Genomic DNA, 18,599 nt, shown 5'->3' on the forward strand with positions numbered 1-18,599 from the left:
AGCATTCTTACTGCCTCCTGAACAGTTACGTCTTCATTCTTGTCAACATCATCTTCAGATTAACCTAGATCAAGGATGAAGGACAACAACAGGGAAATGACTGAGCACTTGCTCACAAACTAAAGAGCTGAGATCTGTCAGAACTGTGATCCACTCCCAAGAAGCCAGCATTCCTACTTGTTACAGGTCCTAACTATCCCGTTTCTGCCTCCCCAATCTCCATTTCATATTTACTTGTCCCTGCTTACTTCATTTGTGTGCACTTCTTAAGTATCCGTACACATTTTCTCCCATCCATTACATTAATTCCTTTGAGAGAACTCCCTTTGCACCGTGCTGCCTGGCCAGCCACACTTGTCAGGAATTCAGACGAGGCAGATAGCAGGGCATGACTTTGTCCAGCCGCCTCCGCAGCGGGAGTTGTTCCTTTCAGAGACACCTCAGGGCTGCTGACAAGCCAAACAGAAAAGATTCTGTATTGAACATTTTCAAGTAACGCTATGAAGAGCCATCTGTATTTATCCCAAACATTCCCTTCCCTGGCTTTCTCATCTTATTTCTAAGCCCACAGTGACCTAACAAGCAGTCCTAGTTTTAAAGGGCTTGCTCCCTACGCACAGAACACCAAGACACATTCTCCATGGCCAAAAGAGCCCTGACCCAATCCTCCCCCCTACTGATAGCTCCTCTCCTCTTTGATTCCCACCTACAGGTACAAAGGCCTAGCTGCTGTGTCTCTGCTGGTAAAGACCAAGGGAAAGAAAGTGCCTCAGCCTTGTCCATACCCACTGTCGCTAAATCACCGGTCACAGCAGCAGCCTGCCCGTGTTTCCCTTGTTTCTTTCCTTCCTTCTATCACTGCGATGCAACAAGAAGCTGCTCTTGTTGCCCTTGATGTTCCTTGCCAGTTTCAGCTCTATCCGAACCTTGGCTCTCCTAATACCATCCTCACATATGGAGGCAGCATAAAGGAGCTTGTCCTCTCTCCTACCTCCCGTGTGAGTCTTCTACTCCAACGCTCAGTTCTGAGTCTCCTCCACACCGCTCTCCTTATCTGCCTGCTCGTTTTCCCGACTGTGTGCACAGACTACCGCTTCGTGCTCCAAGGAGGTTGTTCCTAAAGGTACCCCAAGTCATTTGAGCTTCACTGTCCCACGTCTCTCAGCACCCCCCACCCAGCTCAGTGAATAAGCCAACCCGCTCTGAGGAAGTCCAGTCCTTCTGACAGGACCAACTGATACATTTTCCATTACCTAATCAAATAGGAAAAACCTGCAAAGAACTCCTGCAACACAATGCAGATTGACTGCAGGAAGGCACAAGTAAAGAATTAAGGCAGCAAGGCCGGTAGTCCCCATGACTTCTTCATCACCAACATTTGAGAATGACAGCAAGGAATGGGGAAGCAGGAGAGGTTTTGCTTCCCCATGAGATATAACAGCTCCTGAAGAATTTTCTTACGAAGAGCAATGTATCTACCTTGATGTCTGAGACAAAACGGCAGCAATCTCATCATTTCTGTCATACAAGAAATAATTACAGAAGTCTGGCTGGCTAAATTATTCTCTCAGCAATGCATACATACGTGGCTTGCCAAATTCCAATCCTATTATTGAGAAATATAAGCTAATGTGTTTTTACTGAGGTCTCCCTTACACGGCTCAGCCAAAATTGTTCAGGAATCCTGTATTTACACCACATCTAGCTGTAAATACACATCAAACAGTAACAAATCCACAGAGGATTTGCAGTTGCATTATTTCTCAATACATCAATTCCCAATGTCCTCCAATACTTCGCTTGAGACAAAAATACCTCATTTAATTGGAAACAACCAACACCAAACTTAGAGAAGTTATTTCAGGGAACTGTGATATTTAAAGATCCACATTTATATGCAGTACAGACTGGATTTACGTATTATCACTTACAGTATTATTTCTTTTTCCAATAAAATAAAGCAAAAACAAAGCCAATTTGTACCTTCAAGTAAGAAGCAGCCAGTGAACCTACTGGCTACTATATAAAGAAATCTTCTCCAAGAACTACACAGGGTTTTTCTGCCCAGATTCTGAAAGGCATTTGCCAGGGCTTGTTTCTTTAATCGCTCTTCGCCTTTGTTTTCCTGAAAACATGCTTCCCTTGCACTATTCCCTGTGGGCAAGATACAAGTTACATCCTTTTTAATTAAAATAGGGGTTCTCAAAGAAATACAGTTACCAAGCACAAGCTGAAGAGAACCCTGGCAGCAAGCATACAAAACTTGGGGGAAAAATACCAATTCTTTCAGATTCTTCTCCAGTTGTGTCCTTTCCTCCACAGTAACTGAGAGCTTGCAAACAACACATCGGTTTCACATTTAAAAACTGGAGGGACTAAATCAGAATGAGGAAATCACACTGTTCTTAGAGCCATGATTTTATTTATGTATAAAGCCTGCAGGTGGACGCAGTGTAAAGGTCAGCATGCCTCCTGTCAAAGCAGCTTTCAAGACCTACAAAGGAGCTGCTCAGAGACTGACAGGGCCCACCAGAGAAAAGAAACAGCCCAACACCAACTGCTGTTTGCACTGTTCAGCTTTAGCAGCAAAGTTTATAGTATTCCTGGCATAAGTAAACAGCTAATTAATGTCAGCTTCACTTTGCTGCTTGTTTGAAACACACACCAGAACAGTCAGGGCGAGATTTGACAGGAGAAAGGGATGGCAAAATGGGAAACAGTTATGCCCAGGACTAGACACAGTGCATGTCAGATATCAAAACAACAAAAGAGGCAAAGAGGGAAGACAACACCAAAAAAAAAAAGTTTGCAAAACAGCTGAAAGAAAAACGAGCTCTCCCCAGCCAGCACTGAAGCTATGTTCTAGTTACACCCCCTTTCACAACTGTAAGGCAGAAGTAAAGACCTTTGCCTCCAAATCCCAGGAAAGACCACTGGAACAAAGAAAAAAAGAAAAAAAAACGAAAAGGCCATTCCTGGCCTGAGCTTTGTGTGGAGCTATTATAGAATGGGAGCTCCCACCCCGCTGCCATGGGCAGGGACACCTCCCACCAGCCCAGGCTGCCCAAAGCCCCATCCAGCCTGGCCTTGGACACCTCCAGGGATGGGGCAGCCACAGCTTCTCTGGGCAACCTGTGTCAGTGCCTCACCGCCCCCATAGTAAAGAATTTCTTCCTAATCTTCACCTAAATCTCCCCTCTATTAGTTTAAAACCACTCCCCCTCATCCTGTCATTATCTGTTTGAGCCAAGAGTCACTGTCCCTCTTCTTTATAAGCCCCCTTTAAGTACCAAAAAGTTCCAATGAGGGCACCCCCGAGCCTTCTCTTCTTTAGACCGAACAGCCCCAGGTCTCTCAGCCTTTCTTCACAGGAGAGGTGCTTGTTATTTTCCTGTTCATTTGGTATAGGATAAAGTCTCCTTCACCTAAAACCAGCTTTTCACCTCCCCCCAAGCAGGATGCACCAGTAGATGAACAAGCTCCAGAGGCTTAAAGTCCCACTTCTCCAGGGAAAAGGCAACAAAGCTCTGTAGAGCATCTGAATTTTAAGATTACAAAGCTAAAAACCAGATGCTTTGATAAGCATCCAGCGCATTTTTGTCCTCATCTCATTAGCCAGGACCATACACTAGATTCCCATTGCTGTCAGCTTCTTGATGTGGCAATTACCATCCTAACTGTTCAGTCTATCTGCGTATGCAGTTGTACATATTCAAATGCTCACGTTGTTAGATCAAGAAGCCTTCCTCTGTAACAAGAGTTGGTTTAGTGTTGAAATACGAAGCACGACACTTACTCCAAACAGCGAAAAAAGAAATAAATGTCACGTTCATCTCCGGGCCGATCACAGAGCCTAATTAACAGCTCCTTCAGATGGAAGCATCCAACAGAACAAACCACGTTAAATGCTGTAAACTACTCTTCCCCGTTTGAAGCCCCAAAAATAGCATTAACTGAAGACTGAGCAACAGTAGTACATACACGTACACCTGAAAGGTTATTTAAAAATCCCTTCTTGAATTTCAGTTGGTTGCTAAATCAATTTCACTATGAAGTCTCTATTAAAACCAACACTACAAAGTGCAACTCTTCTTTTTTTTACCACTGTCAGTATTAGTTTTGTAGCAAAGGAGTTCTCCTAACACTCAAGTTTGTACATATCTAGGTCAATGACTTCTAAAAACACAAAACAGACACCAAGAATGAATGACTTGGAAAAAAAAGGGGGGGGGAATCCAATTCTACACATCTCCAGGCACAGAGTTTATTATTGTGTCTTTTATTATTTATTTCATTCTAAAAGTGACACCCACTTCTGTACCATAGGTACTTCAATTTCTGTAATAATACCTACGTGCTCTTAACATACAAGAGGTCATAACTAAACTTTTCTTGCCTTCTTTTATTATAGTGTTAATGGGTTTGGTTGAAGCACTTGTTATCCTTTACAGGTATGGACCACAAAGCAAAGCACTTGTAGAAAACACATTAGAAGGCTGGGTACTACAGTATTACTGCACAAATATTGTTTATCTGGTATTCCCAGCCTGGACATTGTTTTGCATTTCAACAATGCAGTTGTAAAAAGGCAACTGAAATACTGAATGAGGAAAAAAAAAAAAGGCACTTCCCTATCTGGGAATGGCAGAAAGCACTAAAATAGCCATACAAAGTTGGCAGTGGGAGGGTGTCCTGCCAGTTCTATCAGCAGCAGTCTTCAATATTCTTAACAAACTCCGTACTGGGGTACAGAAATGACTCGTGCAGTATTTTGGCAGAGAATGCGAAGGAATTCTCAGATAGCCAGGTCACAGGAACACTGCCAGAAGAAGGGCAAGAGTCCATCCACAAGTCTAACATTTACTAAGAAATATTTTGTAATTAGCACCAAAATCTACCTAGAAAAATGAAAAACTAGGACACTTCAATAACAAACAAAACATTCAAAGAAATTAAGGATTATAAGCAGTTTCTAACTCTACAAATTCTAGAAGAGAAAGAATTAATTTGGGGCACAAAAGCTGAAATAAATGAAAAATGAAGACAGACATAAGCACTAAACATGATAAAAGGGTAGAAAAGAGATACAGAACACAGGTAAGAAAAATGAACAACAAAAGTTATTAAAACCCCACATTTTCATTTTCCCCGCTGAATATGCAGAAAGGTCATTCAAGAAAAGAAAAATCAGACAGCTACAGAAATCTTAAGTGATAGCATTTGTTTTCCACAAAGGAAAATGGAGGTGCAAAATTTAAAGCTGTCTGTGAATGCTAGACAAAGTACAAAAAGTAAGGACTGCATATGCCGGTAAGCTATAAAGAAATCAACTGTGGGAAAAAACCTTGCAGTCGCATAGCACAACCAAAAATAACTCCAGAAACAAGACTGTTAAATGGCACTTTAAAAAAAAAAAAAAAGTGGAAGCAAACTGCCAGAAGCAAAACAGAAGCTCTAAGGTCGTATTTGAGACATCTCTAGAAACCTGCTCTACAATAAACTAAATTCAAATTAATAAAACATTAATATTTTATTTTAAATATAAAATAATTGCACAAAGTATCTACAGAATTGCTACGTCCATAAAGACAATTATATCTTTCAAGAACATAGAATCATAGAAAACCATAGAAACACAAGGTTGGAAAGGACCTACAAGATCACCTAGTCCAACCATCCTCCTATCACCTGTACTACCCACTAAGCTAGTGAATCGTATCTCGTAGCACCTCGTCCAGGCGCTTCTTGAACACCGCCAGGGACGGTGACCCCACCACCTCCCTGGGCAGGCCATTCCAGTGCCTGACCACAGTGCCTGAACCCCAGCTGAAACAAACAAAACCAAGGTACAATTTCCCAAACATTTTGCTATACATGTTCCTGCAGTCGTGTACTGGGTCTGGCTGGGATGGAGTAAACTTTCCCTGCGGCAGGCCATACAGGGAGAGAGCGGTTATGTTGGAGTTCAGCTGCCCAGCAAGGTAAAACCACCACAAATCTATAAAGGCCTTTGCTTTGGTCTGGAGAAAGATATAGCGTCAGTTTACTTTATTAAAGGGTTTTTATGAACATATTGAAGATAGCGCCAAAGGGGTATTAATACTGATGGGTAGACTGTTGGGTAGACTATTCAAGTCAAATGCACGTCAGCATAGTCTTAACGTTCATCGTGTGCTATACGTGCTTTTGAAAAGTTAACTAGCATAAAGTTGTTACAAAAGATGGTAATTCAAAAATAAAATGCCATTTCAAGATATTTCAGAGTGAAACAGAAATGAATATTTCTATCAATTTCACATATGGAGATACCGCATCTCTGCTTTGTGCCTTTCTGTTACAGAAATAAACTAACAAAAAAATAAATAAATAGAAAACTCTTACCTATGTGATTGCTAATGTAAAAGAGATTAGAAGCTTTCACGAAGCAACGGCCTCCTGTGAGCCGCAGAAGCAGCAAGCACCTAATATAAGATAGCAGCGCAAAGTCTCTGCCCCTGCGCAAGTGTTGCTGGTGTGTTTTATAAAGCGAGGGCCCTAAAGTCACTGAACGTATGTGGTATCTACCGGTAAAGCCTTGCTGGAGCCGAGCGCCTTCCAGCCAGCTGCACAGCGCGGCTGCCTCCGAGCACGCCTCCGCCAGGCCTCAGCGCCGTGCCCGTGCTGCAACCGCCGGCTCTGCGTGCGCCAGGTCCCAGGGGAAACCCGGGGGCAGCGCTGCCGGCGTGACATCCAACAGCCGCCGCCAATCCCACCGGAACGCACGGACCCGGTAACCTCGGGTTTTAGCAGAGTTTAACGTCTCATTTTCGGTGCCCCCCGCGGCCGTCGCGGCCCCGCCGGAGGCGTTCTGCGCCCGGAGTCCGGCCGCGGGGCACCGCCAGCCCCTTCGGGCCGGCAGGACGCGGCTCTCGGCCGGGCCCGGGCCGCGGAGGCCTCCCGAGAGGCGGCCCCGGTGTCCCCGGGCGTCCCCGGCCGTGCCCTTGGCGGCGGCGGCGGCCCCGGGGACGCCTCGACTTTGCCCCCCGCGGCGGCCCGGCCCCGCCTCACCTGCGTGCCCACCACCACGATCTGCGGCAGCTGGATGATGTCGGCCCCCACCGTGTTGAAGACGTCCTGCAGCTTGTTGATGACGGGGATCAGCGCCTCCATGGCGCCGCGGAGCCCCGCGCAGGCCGAGGCCGAGGCCGGGCAAGGCGGCGGCGATGAATGGGCGCGACCGGCGGCAGCGGCGGCTGCAGCTCCCGTCAGCCGCCCCCCCGCCCTCCTCCGCTGGCCGCCATTGGCGACGGCCCCCGCGCACGGCGCCGCCCCCAGCGGGCTGTGCGCGCCGCGCCGCGCCGCCGCTCGGCAGCACGGGAGCTGTAGTGCCTGGCTCGGGGCCGCGGCCCGAGGGGCGCGCAGCCTGTGCTACGGCCCCGCCTCCGGCCTGGCGCCGAGTTTGTTCTTACTTCAACATCTTCGCAACCGAGCCTCTCGTTCTTACCCAGGAAGTTTCACAGTGCTTGTTAGAGGACTGGTGTTTCACGATAAAAGCAAAAAGGTGTCTAAACAGATTGTAATGAAGCCAGGGATAGAAGAATGCGGGCTTGCTTAATCCCATTAATGATTTCTGAATAAAACAGTTGTTATCGTTAAAGCCAGGAATGGAAGAATGGGGGCTTGCTTAACTGCATTAAAAATAGATGTTGCCGAGTGTCTTTGCTTCCTACTGTGCAAATTAACCCAAACAAGGAGTCTCAGGGCCCCACAGAGGATGTTGCCTGACAAAAATGGGGAACCTGTCTCAAAAACCAGCTGAGACTGACCTTGTGGTTTGGACAAGAGCCAAGGAGCAGCTGAGTCTGTACAAAGGCAGGGGCTCAACTAGTGGTGATGAAGAAGAGTTATCAGCCTTCATCCCCACGACCCCCCGACGCCCACCACCAGAAGGCACTGCGCAAGCGCAGACGAGAGGAGTTTATGGAAATGACTTCTTGGAGCTAATTTTAATACAAAGTGGGGATAGGTTATGAATATGTATAGACGTATTGGGAAACTTCATGCATATGCAACTCTTTACTGCATATAACCAAAGCAAGTTGCCACGTTAGGGTGTGCATGCCTTTGGGAGCTATCCCGCATGCACCCGGCACCGAAATAAACCACATACCTGCTTTATAACTCATTTGCTTTGAGTTGTAGAGTTCTTCCACGAATCAGTAACATTTAAAAAGCTACTGTATTCAGCATAGAGAGAAATGGCTAACACATGTAAAAATGTGTGAAGAAGGCCCTGAGTGGCCAGTTGGTGAGGAGGAAAGCAGGATGAGCTCTTGTCATAGTCGTACAGTTGTGATTATCCAGCAGGTTGATCCGTTTGCTTTCAGCATGCCAAAGCCAATTGCTGTCAGAGCCATAAGGATCATTAAAGTGTATGGATACGCCAGCTTGTTCGTCTATGCCAGTACTTTTTCTCCTTCCACTTTCATTTTAGCATATGACCTCACGGACACCACTGTGAAATGGAGCAAGTGCAAGCTTTTGTATATTTTGGCTTAGACCAAAAGTGGGACATCTCAGAAAGAATGTAGAACTGGGAAAGGGTAAGAGTACAATAACAAAGGTGATGAAAGGTATGAAATGCTTTCAATATAAGGAACAACCGAGTAAGCTAGAAGTCTTTACAAAAGAAATGGTGAGGGGTAGGGAGGATTAAAGGTTTTTGCAATCATTGGCAGCCTGGACTGAGTGGAAGAGCATCAGTTTTGTTTACTCTCCCTTCCAATACAACAATTTTGGGAGGATTTACTGAAACTAGGAGAAGCCAGGTCAGAACAAAATAAAGATGGTAGCCCCTCATGGGTGGGTGAACTCCTTGCTCCTTGTTGGAGACAGTAAAATTGAAATGGATTCAGATGGGGATTGCACAAGTTTAAAGAAGAGCAATGTGCTACATATAAATAAATAGCTATGTAGAAACTGAGCTGACAATGGTTGGAAGCTGGGAGAGTATCATGCAGAAGCAATGTGTGTGCTTGCCCTTTAGTCTGTCCCAGTATGGCTATTCTTAGAATTTTATCAGTGTAATATTTCAAGAAGAACACAGTGAAAATATCAGTTGCTAAAATGAGTTGAACTAACCTAGCTTGCTCAGCAGAGATGTTGAAAAGACTGTAAAGGGCAGGATACCCAAATGGAGAAGCACAGCTCAAACAGAGGCAAATTAATTAATGAAGAGAAGGAAAGCAAGAACAAAGAATTAAAAAAGATACCAGGTTAGGAAACCTGTATAAATTTTAATATATTGTCCATTTCTGGCTAAAATGTGGGAGCTGAAAATACCTCTGCTATAAAGTGTCGACTCTATTACCAACTTAAAAAATCCAGCACCTACTTCAGTCCAGTTGAGTACTGTGCAAGACCAATAATCATTTTAACAGGCAATGGCCATCTCTAGCTTTACCCATCTGATTTCCTTACCAGACTTATATTGTACCAAGCAAGAAACTCTTAAGATCTGATAAAAGGCAGAAGTAGTCAGACTGGTTATTTACTAAAAGTTAATTGACATAAGAAAACAGAAACTGCTACACCAAGTCTGACCTGATATTAATCTACCTCAGATTCTCATCTCAGAGAACATCCAGCACCAGCGCTCTGGGGAAAATATAAAAGTGCAGTAATAAGATCTTCTGATCCCAATAGTATGCATTAAATAATTTTGATACTGCTATAAAATCTGAAGTAGACAGTTCAATATTTCTTCTATTTTATAAATATTACATGAAACTAGATTGCTTTATTTACCATATAATAGCTTTTTGTGCTATCAAGTAAAATTCTTGGCTGCATGACATCCTGTGACAGTAAATTTCATGATTTAATTATACGTAGCGCAGAAATCAATTTGGTGTCAGTTTTGAATTTGTCATCTCCTAATTTCGTTATAAAGTTGCTTGTTTTTATGTTTAAATCAGGAAGAAAAAAAAATCAGTTCTTCTTTTCCATGTTATGAATTTCTTCATACAGTTTTGTATCATCACCTGCTTCCATTTATTCAGACAGATGGAGTCTCCTTATATTGACATACTGATAGTAGTGGGCAAGTCATTTGCCATTTAATTAATTCATGCCAGACAAGAAAATCACAAGCCACCACATCAGCAAAGGGCATTTCCTTGCCATCATGTTTGTCTAGAGGAAGAAATATTTGATAACCATACTTAAAAGTGTCAAGGATGTAATAAAACATTTGCACTATGTATACAGACATACTACTTTATACTGTATAAACAGTGTTGCCACAATATTGTTGTAAGTTATTCCTTGGTAACGTCACCTTTTGTAACCATGCCATACAGAGATTATATGGGTCTGTCAGAGCTCGATTTTTATGTGAAGCAAAACTGAATGATCCTCTTAAGCATCTTAACCACAGCTGTAACTAAAACACCTTCTCATAACACTTACACCAGACATCTGCACAGCAAACAACATTAGAAGCTTAGATGAACTCCTGAAATCCCTTGACAGACTGACCCTAAGTTTAGACCCTGGATGATCTGCATGGATTGCCCCAGGTGACAGCTTCAAAACCTGTGTCTTTTTCCAGAAGAGACAGAAATCACAGGTTTCAAACCCATAGTCCACGGGTTCTGCTGAATCGGCAAGGCAAGGGTTCTTCTCCACATATCAGCCAACTGTAGGAAGGTCACAGCTCTGTGATAGGAACTGCTGAGTTATGTGTTACCTATACGGAGACACAGTCTCTGACAAAACAAAATAATTCTTAGGCAGGGATGCAATTTTGCTGGACAAATTGCAGTACTAGGCAACTGAGAGTTCCTTATATTCTCCTACTGTATTTACAGGGAAGTCATGTGTCTAAATTCATTGAATATTTGGGACATCCCTCAGCTTCTCAAAACACGCTTGCAGAACTGAAAGCAGCTTTCAAGTTAAGGAAGGGGCAGGGCACAGAAGGTAAGAGCCACAGGGCAAACAAAGTATTCAAAGTTCAATCAATTAGCAACAAAGCTGGAGCATTCTGATAAGAAAGACATCAGCATTTCTGAAAAGGCCTATAAGAAAAACAATTTTGGCTGCAGATGAAAGTAATTTCCCTATCATTCCATACTGCCATAAAACAACGCTTCCCCCCACCTCCCCTTCTCAGCTGGGGTGGTCAGACTTTGTGGAACAGCAAGAACAGTAACAGTTGCCTCAGTGTATGATTTTCAGCCCTCTCTGGTAACTGGACAGTTAGATATATCTCAGTTCATTTCCTCTCCAGTGAAGGTGCATTGCTTAATTTCTGAATCAGCTTTGAATGGTGATGCACGTGGAAGTGTGAATGCACAGTAGTAAGTCACTAACCTCTTAGTTTCTAAATAACAGATTTCTGATTTCCTCATGTGTTTTGCTGGTCTCACCAATGATCAACCTAAATGTCTGTTACAGAACTTCATTAGTCAAAGGATGGATATAATAAATATAAGTCTATATAAAGTATATGTAAAACTTTTCTCAGTCTCATCGGACAGTCTAGTGTAGAATAATTGGAAAGTTTTGCTTGCTATTTGCCAAGATCATTGTAGATGCTTTTGTTGTATCTTTTTGTTATAAGACCTTTGCTTCTTTTATACATCACGTGCTACTGAACAACCAGAGGAACCAACAGAAGGTGATGTGAATCCCATGGATTTCTGGAAGACTTAACTCAAGGATCATATATTGCATAAGGGAGCTTGAAAAGTGATTTTAAATATGGAACACCCACGAGGAAAATTTCTTATGGAGTCTGCCAAGTGTATTCTTAAAGCAATCAGTAAATTTGAAAGAAAATATGGAAAAAAAAAACCAAACTGCTGCTTGCATAAGGAATGGCTTGCAGTCCAGTTATAAGGTGAAGACCTTTTACTTTAGAGGACCAAGGTTTTGGGAATAGAGGTGGTAACATCCTGTCTGCTATCAAGAAAGACATTTTTAAAATGGAAAATGAAATGGATACTTAGTTATCATTCAACTAAGCAAATATAACTAGAAAGGGAAGGAAAAAAATATCCTATCAAGGAATTAGGAAACAGCAAATATGCTGGCATTCAAGAACAATTGAACTTGTATCTTCTGCATCTGTTATTTTAAGAAAGACTATCTCCTGTGGTGTTTTTTGGTCGTGTTTTAAGATAAAATAGTATGCCACAAGCAGTACTGTTAATTAATTAATTTTATAATACACATTTTCTTGTGCATGCTGCTTCTTATATTGTGATTGGCGCTACTTTAAATTGGAATTATAACGGCTGACCACATGATTTCCATCATCACAGCCTGTGTATAAGACTAATGGATACTTCAGTTGCACCTGCCTTAGCTTTTTAGTTCAGGTCAGAGTTGCAGTTCTGAAGTGGACCCCTGATGTCTTTAGCTGCCATGCTATGGTTAGCAGTACAGAGTTGTCTTGGAGTGCACGGATGCACATCCATCTTTTCGTATCAAACAGAACTGTTAGATGTACTTCAGCCACTAGAGAACATTCAGTTAACAGACTAGCTAAGTGCTAGTCTGAAATCAAATTCCAAAATACTGTGTAGGTAAGGTAGGTCTTTTGTAAATGCTGCTGGCCTTAAGCTACAAGCTTTGGATTTCCTTCTACAAGCTTGTAAACACACGAGTCAGTCAGAACAGGCACTGCAGGTAGTTCTACATAGCTATGCTATAGGTCTAAACATACTTATGATTGCAATCTTATCTTCTTCCATCACTGGGTCATTCATTTAATTTCGCACAGTGGGAACACTCCTCCATTCAGTAGCAATCGGAGTCTAAAATCTGTTTCTGTGAAGCAGGCTCCCTTATGTGGAGTTTGGAAAACTGAGTTGGACATACTGTGCTAAAACATGCTCAAAAGTGACCAGAAACATACTGCTTTATTTCAGAACACAAGCTTATGAAATCAGAGATGTAAGTTCATTATTCAACAGGCACAAGAGAGAGTTCATTTCCATGTTCCCTATGCAAGAGTGCCAAGACTGCCTGGCTCTGAGGCAGGAGTAGGAAGGGGCAGAAGAGAGCATGAGGCCAAAGAAAGGAGAGAGGGTAATCCTGGATTCTGCTCCCAAGGCCATCTCTGTTTCTTGAACCATTGGCTAATTTAATATTGCAAATGCATGAACCAAATGTAGACAACTGTGGAATCTTCAAGTTTAATAGAGTGGTGGTGGTGAGAAAAATCCATGTGAGGAGTTTTGGGATCTAGGCCTCCATCCACAACCCACTAAGTCTTACCCTAGCTTCCTAGCTAAAGCTCTGTTCCAAAAGGAAATGCTTTTGCTAGTGAAGATGTTCTTCATGAAGTAAACAAAAATATATTGAGATTTGGTGGATGAAATTCTTGATGAATTCTCTTGATGAGATCCTGATGGTTGGAGGTGATGTGAATTCTGACTAGTCGTAAAAATCATCAAAAAACAACAAAATAAACAGAAAAGCAACCAACAACAACAAAAAAAACACCACCAACAAAACAACAACAAAAACTGAATATTGCTTATGCAAATTTGCATATGCAAAGCTTATCAGGGTATGTGATGGATTCTTCATAACTTAAGACTTTAAATAAAAAAAATCATTTGAAAAATATGCTTTAATAAAGCAATGTAAGAGTTTGAGATAGAGAGCAGGTAGCACATCCTTCTCTTGATGCTAGAGCACTATAATTTTGAGACAGACATGGAAATGCAGTCATGGAGTATATCTTAATCAAATAAACCCTTCTGGGTGTATCCTGGTTTACCACATGATCTGGGTCTGATGTGGCTTAACATTGTCATATCTGTCTGGTGCATAGGGCCAAGGAGGCAGAGGGTAAAAGCCTTCAAGACAAAAATGTCATAATCACAAGGAGCCCTCCTCTTGGTTATTAGAGTCACCACAGGACCTTCCAGACCAATCTCTTTAAAGAAAACAAGCTCCGAGTGCTCTGTTTACCAAAGGCAGGCATGGCATTTCTCCCATGTCAGGAAGCTCACACAATGCCAGGAACAATTCTGCAGTAACGAGACGGTATTAGTCAGGCTCTTACCAAGACCCAGAGGAGATGACGCCTATCGAGTACATACCCTGTACTTGATAACAACAATTTGATACCAAGTGGAAATATCACTGCTTATTAAGCCCGCTGACATACAGGAATTAAGTAGGAGTTGTGATTATAGATTTTGTGTTGTCTGAATTTCATAATTGCATCTTCTTATTAAAGAACATTTTAAGGAAATTTTTGTTATTTTTGTCTCCATTTGGAAGGCATTGCATTGTGCTTAACCTGAGAGAAACAACGGTTTTGGAACAGAGTTAACTGGAGGGAGAGGGGACACTAATTCATTACCTGAGATGACACTGAGCACCTGCTCAGTGCTTTGTTCCTCCCCGTTGTTCTGAGCAGAGCTCAGTTACCCATAAGAGCGATGTGGGGCTACAATGAACTTTTCTGGACTTTTCTATGGTGGTTGCTCATAAAGTACTCTCACAGCATCCTGGTCACGTGAGGGAATATTACCACCACCATTACAGAAATTTGGATCTAAACTCTGAAGGACTGCTGTTGTTGGATTTTTTGTCTTCCCAGTCCAAGATATAAACTTGGAGAGGGTGAGAGGAGCAGATTCCGTCCCACTGTTACAGTGGAACAAGCCTTCCCCATGTCTGTCGTTACCAATTACTCAGCTATAGAAACTCACTCCTAATCTAAGAAATTAGCCACTGGCTGTTCAGGGTCAGCAGCGGTGCTCAGATCCCTGTGCCAATCCCTGCTCATTGCTTTGTCCTTTTTGCAGGAGTACTTCCAAATTCCTCTCAAGTTCTGACTCCCCTGTGGAGAGTTGTGCTCCAGAGTGAGCTGGGAGTGGGTATAACAAGATGACTGTTGTCCTGAGCAGCCTGAGCTAATGCTTTACTAGCCAGGCCCCTGGTTCCCATCACTTTTGTTGTTTAGTGCATGGATGCTCTGCATATCTCATTTCTTTTTAGATTCAGTCTCCAGAAACTTGCACCCATCTCCAGTGAGGGCCTTCACACCAACGCAGCAGTGCATCCCTGGGTGCGGGTACAGCTACGGGGTGTTGCTGTCAGGGCAGCTTCACCCTGGGAAGAGCCCAAGCAGGAAGAGCAGCTCTCACAGATCCGTGCTTCTGTCACTTTATCTTCATAGAATCATAGCAAAATTAAGGTTGGAAAAGACCTCCAAGATCATCTGGTCCAACCATCCCCCTACCACCAATGTCACCCTCTAAACCATGTCCTGAAGCACCAGGTCCAAGCTTTTCTTGAACACCCCTGGGACGGTGACGCGACCACTTCCCTGGGCAACCCATTCCAATGCCTGACCACTCTTTCTGAGATGAAATGTCTCCTAATTGTTTTAATTGTTGAACAGCAGTGCTCTTTGTTCAGTTCTCTGTTTTAATTTTTGAAGAGTAGGGGCATGACGTTTCCATTTTTCCACTCACCAGGGACATGGCCTGAATGCCAGGACTTTTCAGCTATGATAGAGAGAGGCTTAGCAACTCCATCAGCCAGTTCCCTCAGGGCCCTGGGATTCATGTCATCAGGTCCCATAGACCTGTACCTGTTCAGATTCATCAGGTGGTGTCGAAGCTGCTCTTCACTTACAGTGCGTGGGACTTCGCTCCCCCAGCCTCCGTCTACAGGTTCAGGGAAATGAAAGACTTGGGAAGGCCGTCTACCAGTGCAGACAGAGGCAAAGAAGTTGCTGAGTACCTCAGCCTTCTCCATGTCTATCATTACCAATTACTCAGCTATAGAAACTCACTCCTAATCTACAAAATTAGCCACCTCTATTAGCCACTACTATTTTCACCCCTCAGTCTATTTTCAAATATGTTAAAGGTGCATGGTGGCCCTAGGGGACTCCTCCTGTCACCCCAGCGCAGCAGCCCGAAGGAAGCTGAGTCCTCTCTCGTGCTCTTCCTCGAGTCTCTGTGCAGAAGGGATGCCACCTCTCACACAAGGGCTGGGGGATGGGAAAGAAGCACTCACACAACCCCTGAGAATAGGCAAGAGTTCTTTACTGCCGGGACAGCCTGCAGGTAAGCCTGCGGGATGTCCATGGTGTTTGGCGGCTCCAAGCTAATGCTTGGGATGGAGCCTGAGCGATGACGAGTAGGGAGCTGGCCGGGCACTCCTGCACCACTTTTGGTGCTCTCGGATGGCAGAGAGCAAAGACATGCCACGGTAGTCCCAGCTCTGTTCTGGCAGAGGTGGATCCACTTCCATTGCTTCCTCCACATCTTCTGGTGGATTCAGCTGCATGGGCTCCACAGTGTTAGGCAGAAGAATAAGCCAGTCTTTGCCTGGGACTGCCCAAACGGGATGCCTTCTGTCCAGAATGTTTTCAGGCCAGGGTGCCGAACCAGGGGGTCATCCAGTTGCACCCCTAGGTCCCATGCCACTGTCTGGTTGATTTTCCCGCATGGGTTCCAGGCTGCCATCTGTTTTACGGCCATGCCTGGGTCCCACACTGGGTTCTGGACCATGGGCACGCCTTTGCTCCCCACAGCTGTCTTCCTGATGCTCCCGCCTGGGCTCCACACCACTGTTGCACTGACGGGAAGGCCCAGGCCCCCTGTCGCTGTATGGCTGAGGGGGCGGCCTGTTCCCCGCGTCATTGCGGTGCCAGCGGTACCACCTATATGTGTCTGTGGGCTGGGTGCCAGAGGTCCCTCAAGCACTGGTGTCTCTTGTGCTGCAGGCACTACCCCTCCGCCCATGACACATCTCCTTCTCGTTAGCTGCCTTCCTTCTTGGTGCTACTTTGGACTGCATGGCTGTCCTGTCACACCGAGGAGGGCCGCCTCTCGCCTTGCTGCTTCTAATCCCCTTCCTGCCGTGTACGCTGGCTCTCAGAGGACCTAGTCGCTGAACGAGTGGTGGGCTGGCTGCAGGGGTCCTGTTTTATAGGGCCTGCAGCAAAGGTGGGGCAGTGATGACCACTGTGACCTCAGCAAGCCTCTGTGATGGAATGGCCCATGAGTGGCCAAAGGCGGCTGTGTTGGGAGCGGCCTGGAAGATGCCCTCACGTGGACAAGGACAAGGATTGAGGGGGCTGAGGGCCCCTTTTCTGGGGCTGGCTCCCCCGGGTAATTTGGCTTGCCAGAGAGAAAGGCTGCCCCTCAGCCACAGGGACTGCCCTGCACCTCCCATCCCGTCCCGTAGCTTTATTTTTAACACTGGTTTTTAGGTAATTTCATTCTACTCTTTACAGAAAAGAACAGTAGCAAGGTGCATCTTCAGCCCTAATTCCCATGTGCGCTGTATGCTCTGAGTGAAGAATTTCTTCCTCACATCACATCACATCACATCTAAATCTCCCCTCCATTTGTTCAAAGCCCTTATTCCTTGTTCCATGGCTACACTCCCTGATAGAGTCCCTCTCCAGCTTTCTTTTAGGCCACCTTTATGGCTTAGGCTAGGTGGCAAAACTGCAGGACCTTGCAAATTGCAGCCTGATAAGACCTTGTTCCACGTGTTCCACATGACATTTTCCAGCTCAGGCTCTAGCCTCTCATCAGTGTAACAGAGAATCACAGAAACATTAAGGTTGGAAAACACCTCCAAGATCATCTGGTCCAACCATCCCCCTACCACCAATGCCACCCACTAAACCATGTCTCCAAGCACCACATCTAGCCTTTCCTTGAACACCCCCAGGGACGGTGACTCCACCACCTCCCTGGGCAACCCGTTCCAATGCCTGGCTGCTCTTTCTGAGAAGAAATGTCTCCTCATTTCCAATCTGAACCTCCCCTGGCACAACTTGAGGCCATTCCCTCTAGTGCAAACACCTCATGACGGCACCCTGTCCTCTCCTTGGACGTCTATTCCTGGCAGGAGGTGTAGGTCCTGCATCCCGAGGCCCAACCGCACCCTGATGTTTCCATTTCCCCTCACTTTTCCCCTCAGACCCTGCACGACAGAGGGCAGGGGCCTCCACTCCCCGCTCCTCTCCCGCTTTGCCGCCCTCTTCTCCTCATAACCCCCCTGCTTTAGAAATAGAGAGTCCTTCTGTTACAAATAAGGACCTGAAGCACGGCGTGAACCAAGTGACTTCCCAAAAAACTTCTGGAGAGTCCGGTTTGGGGCAAGAGGGAAGCGTGCTGTGCTGATCCTATGGCAGCAGCTGTTTCTTACATATGGGCAGCCTCTGGCACACATTTGCCCTGAGCCCCATAGGCTTTATTTCTTCCACAGTTGCACGCTTTGTTCTCAATTTCATCCTCTCTGCCATGACGCATTAATGGGGAAGCATCCAGATGGCCTCAGCCCCATCCCTGTTGCCATCCCTGTCCCCAGCCCCAGCCCCATAACCCCGGGGGTCCCAGGGGCTGCAGCTGGGCTGGAGCTGGGGCAGCACCTGGAGGTTACCGAGGCAGACCCCCAAAACCTGCCCTTTGATGTGTTTGGCTGAGTTTGGGCCCAATTGTTCTCAGCTCTATGGGGCTGCCCTCCGGTTCTGCTTTCTGCTGGAAGCTGCTGTCTGGCTGCAGGTGCCTAATTAGCCAGGTGCTAATTGTTGCATAAACAAACAACAAATCTCCCTCTCC

General features: G+C 45.1%; 1 protein-coding gene across 4 annotated transcripts in view; it reads right to left on the minus strand.

Moving 5' to 3' along the window:
• The window catches only part of DNM1L (dynamin 1 like), a 39,350-nt gene extending 32,027 nt beyond the window's left edge, over nt 1-7,323 (minus strand). The window contains exon 1 of one of the 4 annotated variants that reach the window (XM_083820077.1): nt 7,048-7,323. In XM_083820077.1, the coding sequence (XP_083676203.1) occupies nt 7,048-7,149 (102 nt within the window). In that variant the 5' untranslated portion in view covers nt 7,150-7,323. The remainder of the gene's footprint in view (nt 1-7,047) is intronic. The other 3 variants (XM_083820080.1, XM_083820079.1, XM_083820078.1) reach the window with 3 other exon arrangements.
• Between the last annotated feature and the right edge of the window lie 11,276 nt (nt 7,324-18,599).

This window comes from Anser anser (genome assembly GCF_964211835.1).
Source record: "Anser anser genome assembly, chromosome: 1".
Lineage (NCBI taxonomy): Eukaryota > Metazoa > Chordata > Aves > Anseriformes > Anatidae > Anser > Anser anser.